Raw genomic sequence first — 14,265 nt, 5'->3', positions numbered from 1 at the left:
TCACAAAGAACTTCTACTAGAAATTACTAACAACATGTTTTTACTTTGCACCAAATCTTTCTGGAAAAAAAAAAAACTTCTCAAAAAAAAAAGTACTTTCAAACTGTTGTCGAAATGACACCTTTGTTTTGCTTAAAACAAAAGCCTAAGGTGCTACTTACGGGATTCAGCTCCCCTCCAGTAGTCCATCGGTCCATTTCGTCCGGTGGGCTCTTAAATATAGTACACGTGTCTCTTTAACAAATAAGTGGTCCAGATTAATTCACATAACTTAACCCCGGTCAAATCTTCTTCAATCTCTCCTCTCTGGTATCAGACAAGAACCTACTACCCCTGCAAAACTTGCAAGTAATCTAACAACTAACCAAAACAAAAGTGGCGTCCTCCTTGAATTTCTTGGTGAAATTAGCTGTTTAAGTTACTTCGTTGGAGGGTGGTCGGTATGCAAAAATGGGGTCGAGCTGTCCTGAGGTTGCCATAGACAGTAAGAACTAAGGAGGACCCTGCAAATTCATTTAGTTGGTACACAAGCTAAAGCTTGTTTTTAGTTCTCAGTAGTGTATTCATATATTTCAATTGGATTTTGATTTGTTACCTAGAGATTTTCAATTCAGCACATAGAATTGAAAGCGAGTACAGTTCGTAGGGGCTGCACTTTGATTAAGATCTGGTAATGGAGTACTATAAATTTTACCAACGAGTGCCTTGCGCATTAACATTGTTCGTTCCCTCCTGTTTGAGAAATTTGGAAGGAAAGAAAAGGAGTTTTACTCTTATTTGGCTGTGGAGAGGAGATACGGAAACAGAGTGAACTATTAACCAGGGTTAAGTTATGTGTGTTAAGTGAATTAATCTCTGGACCACTTATTTGCTAAAGGGACACGTGTACTAAATTTAAGAACCCACTGGACGAAATGGACCGATGGACTACTGGAGGGGAGCCGAGTCCGCTACTTACGGGATCTAAAGTTATAGAACTTGGTATCCTTCGACAGGAACTGCTATGCAGTACTAGAAGTTATGTTCATAAGGACCGTGGATCTTGCAAATGAGTACTATCATTATCCAACTGCCAACTTGTAAATGCATTCGGGTAAGGAGGGTCTACGCTGGTGATAGTATTGTTTTAGTTTCCTATTGGATGTTGTGTTGAGATTCTAATTTCTTTTTCAGAAAGTCGAGATTCTAAATTCTAGTGGCTTGGGTTAGTAGTGCTGGTTAAATGTATATTCACTCCATGGATCTGAGCTTTTAAGGTTGGAGTAAATCAGTGTGAATTAGCTCACGGTATTGAACAAATTATTGCATTCGAACTAGGCCAACAAATTATTGCATTCGAATAAGGCCATGGGCAATGCACATTGTGGCCAGTGGGCTAACTAACCCTATAAGAGTCCATAATTCTTTTGCACGTTGGCTCACTCTAGTCATGTTTGTGAATTATATTGCATGATACATTTTCAAATGATGGTGATAAATAGTTTGATTTAGCTCAAGATTCTCAGACACGAGACTCTGTAGCCTACAAGTGCATTGCTCTTGCAATATTTGTTTTGTTTCCTTCTTCCGTTTCTTAGTGATAGAAGATTCATAAATTAGGTTTCCTTGTTAATCATTGCATTCCTATAGCTTACAGATTCGACTTCCAATCCTACATTGGAAAGCCACTGCATTTGGCCATCCAGGACTTGCTCTAGTACTTGTAGCTTCTTTAGCACTGTTTCCAGTATTCCAAATTCCTTCTGGACCATATAATGTGGCCTGCTGGAATGATATTTGGACACGGTCTTGGATTTTTTATAGTAATGGTTGGAACAACAGTTGGGATGATCCTTCCATATTTCGTTGGTTTGCTTTTCAGAGATAGAATTCATGTGAGATACCTTCACATCTTGTCAAATTTATTAGCATTGGTCTTGTGGGCTGGTAATTGTAATTTTCTTTATTGTACTTATCTTTGCGGTTCTATTGCAGGAATGATCCCCGAATCCTTCATTTACATCTACATATAAATACTCCAGACTGCGCCCCTCCAGACTGTGCAATATGGGAACCATCACCTAACTACAGTTGAGATTTTCTATAATGTTATTTCATTCATTATAGCAGTCGTCGCTATAGTGGGTTTCACTGTATATGCCAAGCAGTGGCGGAGCCACACTATGCCGAGGGTGTTCATCCGAGCCCCCTCGGCGGAAAAAAACATTGTTTTTACAAGGTTAAAATTATTTTTTATGTATACATAATAGACGTTGAACCCCCTTAGGCTTCTTCGTATGTTTACTTTTTTATATTTTGATCCCCCTCTGCGGAAATCCTGGTTCCACCACTGATGCCAAGAGGACACTGAGTCAACTTGAAAGTGAAGAAGAAAACAGCGGTGAAGGCTCAAACTCTAACCGTGGGAGGTTAGAAATGGAGGGTCTTCCAATGCAAAACTTCAAGCCTCCTAGTTTTTGCTCAACTTTGTAGTAAGAGGAGTGTAAACCATGGACTTCGTCAAGGAAACTAGTGTAATTAAATCGAGCTAGAGGGGGCAATGTTTTATATATCCCTCTTCATATAATCATATTTGTAACATGAAAATCAAAAAATGCTTATTGAAAAAAAGAGTGTTGCGTAACTAGAGCTGATGTCTGACTAATTGATCCTGGAAAATGAAGACAAAATTTGATTGGGGAAAAATAGCATGAACATCTGAAAAACATGTTTACTCTTGAAAAAATAATGTATTGTTCATCCTTATTCTTTTCACTCAGAAAAACCAATAACAGTACAATTAAGGAGTATTTTGAGGCTTGTTTGGATAAGAAAGCTCGACAGATGATGGAATGTTTTCAATTTCATTGAATGCAGGTGGTCTCGTAGAAACATAGATACTTTCTAGTGTTCCCGTGACCATTCTACTTTGGGTTGATGAACCAGCTCCATCACCTGATATCCAGTCCCTGATACGCTTTTCTGTTTGCTGATCAAATATTCCTTTCTTAAATCTGCTTCCCATCTGTGTCCAAGTCAAATATGTACATCATACACCATTCTTATTCAAGAATAATCATTGTGAATTAGAACTATTTACCTGTGTGACGAGAGCATATAAGGGCAAAGTACTGTAACTGCAAAGAACTTGAACAATCACCCTGTCACACCACAAAACATACATGGTTACTTTCAGCCAGAAACTAATTATTACTGTTTCTTGAGGAATGACGTACAAAACCACTATGGGATTTGAGGAGTTTACCCAATAACTACTTTCGGAATAATGAGACCCACTTCTTCCATGATGCATGATTTGAATCCATAAGTACACTGGAGAATTGTCAATTAACATAGATTAAATTTAGAAAAGAAGAAAAGTGAGTGAAGTTAAGTTAGAAATGAAGTTTACTTACCCAAATCCAGACGAAGAAAGCAATCTCAAAGGAGTTTTGGAACAAAATGAAGTGAATGAGGTAAAGGACAAGAGCTGGACTGTGAAACCAAAACAACTCATCAGAAGGTCTAACTGGTGTGGTTTCATCTACTACTGACGACCTCTCATCAACCTCTTGAGCCAATTCTGTTATTATGTGTTCCAATTTTGTTCCCACTAGTAGTAATAGCTGCATAAATTTTTACTCATGTCAAAATATGTATCGTTAAATGAAACGATATAAACAATGATAATTCATTATAGCCAACTCCAACTTGCTCGAAATTGAGGCGTAATTATTGTTATATTAAAATATATGTTGTTACACTCCTTTACCTTTTTTAAATATAAAAAGAGTAATCTCCTTTTTCTTCTCTCGGGTTTTCACGTTTGAAAACAAAGTCAGATATCAATAGAGTTGTAATTCAGTGGCATATTTCATTGTAAGTCTACAACAACAACAACATACCCAGTGAATCCCACAACGTGGGGTCTGGGGAGAGTAGAGTGTACGCAGACCTTACCCCGCCTTAGGTAGGGAGGCTGTTTCCGGAAGACTCTCTAAGTTTGAAATTTAAATTTGATTCAAGTTCGCAAAATGGCTTTTCCTTTTTATTTATTTATTTATTTAACTCTCGTTATTAAAAGGGGGTAGGAAAGAAAAGATTGGTCACTTACAACTAGAGGCAAAAATGACAACCAAAAGTAAGAGTGCCATCCTGCATATTTGAACCATACATTAATAGGAGTATTTCGTTGCTCAAAGTGAAACATATATAATAGGATAGAAATAGTGAAAAAAAAAAAAGCAAACTCAGGAGTAAGATTTCATATGCTAGGATAGAAAAGTACCTGCAATGTTGATTAGCAGAAAGAGAACGACAAAAAGCCACAAGTACCAACTGTTCAAGATCATTTTCCAAAATTTAGCTTGACTATATATAATTGAATCTAAGATTATCGAGTTGTTATTATATGTATGTTCATTTACCTGATTCCGACAATCTTTTTGTAATCATGCGCCAGTGTCCGCAACATATATTTGTGAAAATTAAACTTAGAATTGGCTGGACAATGTTCCTGTATCATACATAAAATAAAAAGAATGAACTATAGTTAGACTGTAAAAGAGCATAGAATTGACACAAAGTAATGATAAAATAAAAGATAACGGAAAGTATTAGTACAACTTACCCTGATAAATCCTGTCCGCAAGACAACGTAGTCTGACTTGGTTACTGAACCATAAAATTGTTTGAAAAACGCCACCTATTATAGACATGGAAAATGTTACCTCTTCCCTTTTCCATATTCTCTCTGAAAATGAGTTATTTTTTAGTATTTGATTGTCGGAAACATTTTTCATAAAAAAAGGAGAAATGACTTCGACTTTCGGGGGAAGTACTCATTTTTCTTCATAACCATCTCAACTTTTAACTTAATATCAATTACCCAATCAATACCTAGACATTAGTATCAATTTTTAACATTGAAATATTTCATCAAAATACTATCTGATTTGATAAAATTGTTATCAATCTTTATAGAAAAAAAAAATAGAAAATCTTTAATAAATTAAATATTTTTCGTCATACCAAACGCGCGCTAGCAATCGATCAACTTACCGTCCAACTAATGAGAGCGTACTTCCTCCAACGTCTACCAGCTCTATCCATGAACGATTGAAGATGGAGAACATGCACTATACGTAGAGGATATCATATGGTTATAATCCTTTAAAAGAAGTATAGACATAAACAAATAACGAACAATAAGTAACATAATTCTACCATGATGTGGTCTTGATTCCCTTTGAATCGAGTGTTCCCAATGTCGCCACTCTTGTATCTATTTTAGCAAACAAGAAGGCGTTAATTAAGAGCTGAATATTATATTACATGGTTGCATACTAATGTTAATGTTAGTGAGAAGTAAAAATAATTGCTACAACTTATAAGTAAGTGTGTTGAATAAATAAATAAAAGTCAACAACTAAAGCTATAAGGTCATGATTCATGAACATATATAATTTGATTAATGAGACTTTAATTATAACCTAAGCTTTTGCTTGTCAAGCGGCATTCTTTACCCTTTTTTGACTGTCAATGATAGATGTTTTCTCAAAATGTTAATCTCTTTTTTCAAAAAAGTGGCCAAGAAAATTAATAAGGGTTCTAATTTTCTTTTAAAAATAATAACTAAAATGATACCTTAGCCCCTCCAAGAACCATGGTGGTGGCGCAGAAGATCACATGTGTGATTGCCAAGACAAATATGAAAATGTGCAGTTGATGCAATGCCTCTAAGGATAAGAGTGGAGCTTTTCCCTACACAAAAAGATCAATAAGATTAAATTTAACAATATAATATGGATAATCACTCAACCTATATACTTCAAAGGCGGAGTTAGGGTATCTGCACCCTTTTTGTCGAAACATTAAAATATATATATATATATATATAATAGGTTAAAATTACTTTTTATGTATATATTATAGGTGTCTCCTCTTGGCGTCTTCATTTATTTATTTTTTATATTTTAATTCTCCTTTAATAAAAATTCTGATTCCGCTACTGAGTCTTCAGAAAACTCAAATTAATTATTTTTCATTTAACATTATAATTTTCCAGATCCCACTTTGAGAGATTTCACTGGATATGTTGTTGTTGTTAATATTATAATTGAAACTTACATTATTCCTTGGAAAAAGAAAACATAATTAAGAGAAAACATATGCTACCTCATGACGGCTACAATGGTCTGCACCGCTAGCTCCAGATAAAAGGTGTCTCCCAGTCGTTATAGTGAGATGATTAGAAGTAGCAGATTCATTCAGCTTGCATGGAAGCATTATTAATGAAATATTTTCAGGAATGCATATTTTGCTTATTGACGTTTGGAACACCGTCAATAGTAAGGAAATAAATCCCAAAAGCATCAATTCTACAAATTCAATACCAAAAACCAATTAAAATATACATATGAATTTTCAATTTCTTAAAAGCTATTGTAACGAAAATAGATTGTGTGTCAAACCTTCTTTTAATTTCTGGAGGGCCTCGAATAGGGCATCTTGCTTCTTATCCCGGAAAAACTGTATGCAACATGATATCATAATTAACACATTAATATAAAAAATTTAGTAATCAATTGATCCAAGGTCTGTCACCGCAACGCGAAAAAGATAAGTTGATTGCTTATATATATGATCACTCAATTATTAAAAATAGAGTAACAAATCACATTCTTTACATTTTGTAACGGAAAAATGACTTCATTATTATTGTTATATCACACGGAAGACAAACGAGGGGAGACAAGGAAGGAACCTTTCCAAGATGATGAAGGCCACGTTCAGCAACAAGGGAAATGAGAACGATGATGAAGCAGACAACGGCAACCACCCATGTTGGTGTATACTCCAGAGTCTCTCGGGACTCTTCCGCCATTTTCTTGGAAGTTATTTTAGAGCATGCCTTGATGAATTAAAGACATTTGCAAAGCATTAATATTATAAAGGGAAAGTAGGGAGAAATTGTACCGTGGACATGTTTGAAGCTAAGGCAAAGCATAAGTGTCAGCGAAGGAAATTATAGTACGTATGTACATCATCCATCGAGAACAAATAAAGGTAATGAGCAAGCAAAGAACAAATGTTTTTCTCTGTTCTCATATCTTTCTGCCAGATTTTTTTAGGCTTTCTTTTTCTTTTCTTATGTTTTTCTCTGTTCTCATATCTTTCTACCAGACTAGACGGCCTATGCGCACGGGCCCAACACTTTAGATTATAGTGCATCTATGTGTATATAGTTGTCTTTGAATAGTGATTATATATATATATATTATGTTCAAAACACGATTAATATAACATTGTAGTTTGTGCTCCGTATCTAAAATTTTATTATATTAATGTTTGCTACGAATACAAAATCGGCAAATTTATTAATATTTTTTAAAAGAGAAGATTTGTTTAAAAGGAAACTATTTTCCTCTCTTTGAGATAAAACAATAGCAATATTTAAGCATCAGTTGATACTTTCAATTTTAATTCGATTAATTTAAAGGTGTAAAATACTTATTATTTTTTATCAAATTTTGATTTGGATAATTCTAATTCAAATTATTAAATTAATTTTATATGTTTAAAACGAAACAAAGTAGAAATTGATTTTCTATTTAAATGAAGAAATACTATTTTTTAATTTTGGTAAATATTCTCGATTTAGCTCATTTTACTCGTCGTGTTGTCTTCTGCATGGTTTTTTAAGAAAACGTCGATTAGAATTATAATTTGACTAGTTTACCTTATTCATTATTTGATCTCCATTTGATATTTATTTTTTACGACATTAATCTCTTTTCACATTTATTAGAGTAAGAATAAAAATAAAAAAGTAATTAAATTCTATCTTATTTTAAAATATAAATATTTTAAGTATATTTATTTTAGTAAACATAACAAATAAATGACATGGCGGAATAGCAAATACAACAGTTTAATATCTAGATTAGATCTCAGGCTAATATAAAAAAAAAATTGTATGGTTTGACTACTTAACCTTTTGAAGAAAAACAATTTCATTTGCTCCCACTAATGGATTGATACGCACGTGGCAATGAATCCATCATTATTGACTTAATGAGATACTTTGGAAATTATAAGAATATTGTTTGATTTTTTAATATGGAGTGCACTTTTTTTTTTTGGACATTATTAATTTGCACTATTTTTATGCATATATATATATATATATATATATATATATATATATATATATATATATATATATATATATATGCATAAAACACGATTAATATAGCATTGTAGTTTGTACTCCGTATCTAAAAATTTATTATATTAGTGTTTACCACGAATACAAAGTCTGCACTTTTTTTTTGACATTATCTTTTTTTAATATGGGGTTGACTTTTTATTTATTTTTTATTTTTTGATATTGCTTGATTTTGTTAATATGGGGTCCACTTTTTTTTACAGTGAGTTTGGAGATGGTGGGTTCAACTTTTTTTTATTTTATATATTGCTTGATGTTGTTTAGTATGAGGTCCACCCTTTATGGGGTGTACTTTTTTTTTTTTTGGACATTATTAGTTTGTACTATTTTTATGCATATAATATATATACATATACTATGTTCAAAACACGATTAATATAACATTATAGTTTGTGCTCCGTATCTAAAACATTATTATATTAGTGTTTGCTACGAATACAAAGTCAGCACCTTTTTTTTTAACATTATATTTTTTTTAATATGGGTTCACTTTTTTTTTTTTTGATATTGCTTGATTTTGATAATATGGGGTCCACTTTTTTTCCCATGAGTTTGGAGATGGTGAGTTTCACTTTTTTTTTTTTTTTTATTGCTCGGTGTTATTTAGTATGAGGCCCAACCCCTTTTTGTTTTTAATAAGGGACAACGGACGACGAAGCCTGGGTCTAAACCCATGCTTTATATAGTTTCTTCTTTTTTTTATTTTTATTTTTTATATTGCTTGGTGTTGCTTGGTATAGGGCCCACTATTTTGGACATTATTAGTTTGCACTATTTTTATGCATATATATATATATATATATACTATGTTCAAAACACGATTAATATAACATTGTAGTTTGTACTCCGTATCTAAAACTTTATTATATTAGTGTTTGCTACGAATACAAAGTCTGCACTTTTTTTTTAACATTATATTTTTTTTTAATATGGGGTTCACTTTTTTTTTTGATATTGCTTGATTTTGATAATATGGGGTCCACTTTTTTTTCCCATGTGTTTAGAGATGGTGAGTTCCACTTTTTTTTTTATTGCTCGGTGTTATTTAGTATGGGGCCCACCCCTTATTATTATTTTTTTAAAGGGATAACGGACGACGAAGCATGGGTCTAAACCCATGCTTTATATAGTTTCTTCTTATTTTTTATTTTTATTTTTTATATTGTCTGGTGTTATTTAGTATGGGGCCCACCCTTTTGGACATTATTAGTTTGCACTATTTTTATGCATATTTAATATATATATATAATATTGTAGTTTGTGCTCCGTATTTAAAACTTTATTATATTAGTGTTTGCTACGAATACAAAGTCTGCACTTTTTTTTTGACATTGTTTATTTTTTTAATATGGGATTCACTTTTTTTTATATTGTTTGATTTTGTTAATATAGGGTCTACTTTTTTTTTGTCCCGTGAATTTGGAGATGGTTCCACTTTTTTTACTTTTTTTTTTTTTAATATCGGTTGGTGTTTTTTATTTTTTATTTTTTAATATTGGTTGGTGTTTATTTAATATGGGGACCACACATTTTTTTTTAATTGCTTAACGGACGACGAAGCATGGGTTGAAACCCATGCTTCTATATAGTAGTAATTTTTTTAGGCTTTCTTTTTCTTTTTTTTTTCTTTTTTTTTTTTCTTTTTTTGCTTTTTGGTGGGTGCATTTTATTGGACACCAGACTTTTTTTGGTTTTTGAGAAACAAAAAGTTTTTTTCTTGTTGTAAATTTGATAGTTAGAGAATTTGAATCTGAGGAGTACTCAGTCTGTTTGTGAAAGTTCCCCAAAAACCTATACCATTTGACTAGTCTAGGTTTTTAGAAAAATTGAAAAGAAAAGTCTCATCAGAATACTCCCAAAGAACTTCTATAATGTATAAGACATTACTTAGTGTGTAAAACATGTTTTCGCTTTGCCCCAAATCTTCCCAAAAAATATTTCGCTGAAAAAAAAAATCAAAACATTCTTGAAATGACACCTTTGTTTTGTTGTAAACGAAAACTGTTAAGCTACATATGTGATCAACAATGGTGAAATGAGATTGAAACTAACACCATTGAAGAGAGAAAATGGAAGTCAATCAAAACAGAAATAGCCAAAAATGAATTGTTATCTTCTCATTCCAAAATATCTGAGTACATATACAAACACATACACACGTGAAAACTTAAAACTAAAATTACATTGGGCTGGGTCTATTTAATGACTGGGCCTGTATCTTTATTCCGGAGATGGGCTTGATCGGGCTTCATCTTCACACCCCTCCCCCCTCCCCCCTCAAGCTGCAGGGTGAAAACACACCTAGCTTGCATAAAATAGCATGATGAAGTACACCTGAGAGAGCCTCTGTCATAATATCAACCAACTGATTAAGAGAAGAAACAAAATGCAATATAATTAAACCAGCGTTGATGCTGTCACGAACATAGTGACAATCGATTTCTATGTGCTTTGTACGCTCGTGAAACACATGATTTTTAGCTATATGCATAGCAGCTTGACTGTCAGAATAAACTGGCTCAAGATCACCAATAGACAAACCAAGATCACCAAATAGTCTGGTAAGCCACGAAATCTCAGCAGCAACTTTGCGAAGGGCTCTATATTCAGCCTCAGCAGATGATAATGAGATAGTGGGCTGCTTTTTGCATTTCTAGGAAACAGGACTGCCACCCAAAAACACAAAATAACCAGTGACAGATTTGCGAGAAAGAGAACATGCAAGCCCAATCTGAGTCTGAGTAAGCTTTCAGTGAAAAAATCTGAAGAGTTGGATAGTAAGATACCTTGAGCAGGTCCTTAGAAAGGTATCTCAAGACATGTAAAGCAACTAACATATGAGGAAACTGAGGGGCTTGCAAAAATTGACTTAAGTGTTGGACTAAAAAGGCAATATCAGGACTTGTGTGTTGGAGAAAGTTGAGTTTACCAATTAATCTTCTGTAAATGCTAGGATCAGAAAGAGGTTCACCCATGTCCAAGGTCAACTTGACAGAAGTATCAAGGGGAGTGACAACTAGGGAAAATTGGTGACACTTAAATTCAGCAAGTAAATCAGTGGTGTATTTATGTTGACTAATGATGTAACCTTGAGGATGAGTTGTGACTTCCAAACCAAGGAAGTAGTGAACTTGACCCAAATTCTTGATCTTAAACTGGGTATCCAGAAACTATTTCAGGGCATTTAGTTCATCAATATCATAACCATCCAAGAGGATGTCATCCACATCTATAGGTAAGACCATGAGAGAACCAGAAGAGTGTTCGATAAACAGAGAATAATCATTTTTACTGGAAATGTAGCCTTTTGAAAGCAGTGCTTCAAACAATTTTGAAAACTATTGCCTGGAAGCCTGTCTAAGGCCATAGAGAGATTTTCTGAGCTTGCAAACCTGTGTAGATGGGGAAAAAGGAGAAGGAGAAAAAACATCCAAGCCAGGTGGTACTTTCATGTAAACTTCCTCATGGAGATCACCATGGATGAAGGCATTATTCACATCCAACTGAAACACTGTCCAGCCCCTCTTGATAGTAAGAGTCAACAAACACTTGATGGTAGTGAGATTAATGACAGGAGAGAATGTCTCGGTGAAGTCTATGCCTTCCCTTTGAGTGTCACCCCTTATGACAAGTCTAGCTTTGTATCTTTCTACTGAACCATCAGCTTTTTGTTTGATCTTATAACCTCATTTACAAGGGGTAGCCTTTTTGTGGGAAGGAAGGGGAACAATGTCTCATGTGTGGTTTGCATCAAGTGCTTGAAATTATTTTAGCATGGCCTCTTGACAAGCAGGTTGATTGGCAGCCTATTGATAATACTGAGGTTCATGCAGGTGAACAACACTAGAAGGGGCCTTGGAAGGGCCAGAAACAAAAGAACAAATATAATCAGACTAGTAAGATGGTTGTTGTTTTGGTCTAGCAGAAGTCCTGGATGGAGCTAAAACTGGGAAACCAGGTGGCCAGAGTAGTATTGATAAGATGAGTAGAAGAAGGACTAGGAAGAGGAGAATCAGAAACAACAGATGAAGACGAGTGTGGAGAAGTAGGAATGACTGAGGGTATAAGAGGGCTAGTGGAAGATGGTGGATCAGTATAGTCAAGCACAAGAACTGGAGGAAAGATGGAAGGAGAAGACGAAGAATAAGGAAAATAATGCTCATGAAATATAGCATCCCTGGAGTAGAAAATAGAATGTGAAGTGAGGTTGAGGCTTGTAACCTTTCTTTTCACAAAGATAACCTAAGAAGACAGATTTAATTCATCTATACTGAAACTTGTCTCTGGTGACCTTAGGGGTAGTGGCAAAACACAAACAACCAAAGGATCTTAAGTGATCATAAATTGGAGGAGTTTGATGTAGTTTTTCAAAAGGATAAATATGATTTAGGACAGGTGACGGGATTCTATTGATAAGGTATGTAGCAATTAAAACACAATCACCCCAGTACTTAAGAGGCAGGTTGGACTGAAATAGAAAGGCTCTAGAAATTTCCAAGAGATGCTTGTGTTTTCTTTCTACAACTCCATTTTGTTGTGGAGTATGAGGAATGGAAGTTTGGTGTAAGATACCTTGACTGGAAAAGAATGCAATTGTTTCATTACTACTACCAAGTTCAAAAGCATTATATGACCTAAAGGTTTGAACCTTGGACTGAAAGTGAACTGAAATCATGGAGGTGAATGCTTTAAGAATAGACAGTGCATTGCTCTTACAAGATAAAAGGTGAGTCCAGGTTGCTCTAGTGAAATCATCTACTAGGGTCAAGAAATATCTCTAACCATTGTACGTTTTAGTATTATGGGGTCCAGATGTCAATATGCACTAGTTGAAATGGGTTAGTAGAATGAACAGAACTGTTTTTTAAGGGGATTCTATGTTGTCTAGCCATTGGGCATATTGAAAAAAAATAAAAGGTTGCTTGGTTGATACTTTGTCTGAGATAAATGGAATAGATCTCATCTTACAAAATGGCATAGAACCTAATCTTTGGTGAGAAAGTAAATTCATTTTATTTACAACTGAATTGGAATTACAATTATTGGAATTGAAATGCAGAGAAACATCAATAGAACTAGAATTATTACAAGTAAGTGGAGCAGGATTATCATTAGGATGAACAAAGGAAGACATAGAAATAAGACTATTGCACTCAACATGACCAACACTAGAAGTAGAAGGAAAGAGATCAATATCTAGATGTAGATAGTTTAGCTTACCTGCAGCTCTACCAATTACCAATGGCCTCTTCTGAGATGGGCCCTGTAAATAGCAAAGATGCCTGGCAAGTATAGCTATACAATTCAATTGACAGATAAGTTGATGCAGAGAAATTAGGTTAAATTGGAAGGGAGGAACTAACAGGACACTAAGCAAAGTTATATCCTTCCTGAGATATAAGGTCCCAATGGATATAACTTTTATTTTATATCCATTTGGAAGTGTGACAATGAAAGGTTTAGGTAAAGGGAAAAGATTTTGAAGAAGATGTTTGTGAGGAGTCATATGGTTAGTAACCTCTGAATCCAAAATCCAAGGGTTTGCCCCTAATTGTGAAGGAGCACAAGTATGATGACCTACAGAATTAACAGCATAGGTAGAGAATAAACCTGCAAAATGTGCAAAACCAGTATCCTCTGAAGAAGCAGGATCAAAGTTATAACCAAGAGAAAGTTGAGCCTGTTGGAACATAGCTTGAAGTTGTTGAACCTGCTCTAGACTAAAACCATGAACAACATTTGGCATAGATCTCTGCGAGGAGAAAGGAGAAGGATCAGGTGGTGGATAAGTACTTGGTTCAGTTTGAACACATGAGGTTGACTTTCTTGACCTTGTGAATTTATAGTCAGTAGGATATCCATGTAGTCTATGAGTGGTTTGTCTTTTTGTAGTACTTACAGAACAAACCACCAGAAACACCACCAAGAGTACCAGTAGGTGCACCACCAGGTCCTGGTTCTCTTTTTTTAGTCAAAATTCACTTTTTGATTAAAATTGTTGTGAAATTTGTGGGAATTTGATGTAAATAACGCAGCAGAGTCACTTGAGAAACTAG

General features: G+C 34.2%; 1 protein-coding gene and 1 pseudogene across 2 annotated transcripts; one reads left to right on the top strand and one right to left on the bottom strand.

Annotated features, from left to right (window-relative positions):
* The first annotated feature begins 450 nt into the window (after positions 1–450).
* On the top strand, positions 451–2,512 carry LOC132644577 (uncharacterized; annotated as a pseudogene).
* A 132-nt stretch (positions 2,513–2,644) lies between these two features.
* On the bottom strand, positions 2,645–6,958 carry LOC132598544 (MLO-like protein 13). 2 transcript variants are annotated; one of them, XM_060311480.1, is made up of 14 exons: positions 6,746–6,955; positions 6,453–6,510; positions 6,157–6,359; positions 5,626–5,742; positions 5,206–5,263; positions 5,041–5,117; positions 4,610–4,684; positions 4,407–4,495; positions 4,268–4,317; positions 4,094–4,134; positions 3,396–3,605; positions 3,245–3,312; positions 3,080–3,140; positions 2,645–3,004 (listed from the first exon to the last, which is right to left on the bottom strand). In XM_060311480.1, exons 1-14 carry the CDS (start codon positions 6,863–6,865, stop codon positions 2,780–2,782), a joined length of 1,452 nt encoding a protein of 483 aa, XP_060167463.1. In that variant the 5' UTR covers positions 6,866–6,955; the 3' UTR covers positions 2,645–2,779. The 2 variants fall into 2 exon arrangements, with proteins under 2 accessions (XP_060167463.1, XP_060167464.1); XM_060311481.1 differs by lacking the exons at positions 2,645–3,004; positions 3,080–3,140 and having other exon boundaries at positions 3,241–3,312; positions 6,746–6,958.
* Between the last annotated feature and the right edge of the window lie 7,307 nt (positions 6,959–14,265).

Source organism: Lycium barbarum, chromosome 6 (assembly GCF_019175385.1).
Source record: "Lycium barbarum isolate Lr01 chromosome 6, ASM1917538v2, whole genome shotgun sequence".
Classification (NCBI taxonomy): Eukaryota; Viridiplantae; Streptophyta; class Magnoliopsida; order Solanales; family Solanaceae; genus Lycium; species Lycium barbarum.
This window is presented reverse-complemented; position numbering and strand designations above follow the sequence as displayed.

Excerpts from the sequence above, each read along its gene's own strand:
- LOC132598544 (XM_060311480.1), bottom strand. The coding sequence starts at position 6,865 with ATGGCGGAAGAGTCCCGAGAGACTCTGGAGTATACACCAACATGGGTG. Across the intron at positions 4,135-4,267 it reads TCTGCTAATCAACATTGCAG|GATGGCACTCTTACTTTTGG; the intron begins GTACTTTTCTAT and ends TCAAATATGCAG. Across the intron at positions 3,005-3,079 it reads TATATGCTCTCGTCACACAG|ATGGGAAGCAGATTTAAGAA; the intron begins GTAAATAGTTCT and ends ACTTGGACACAG.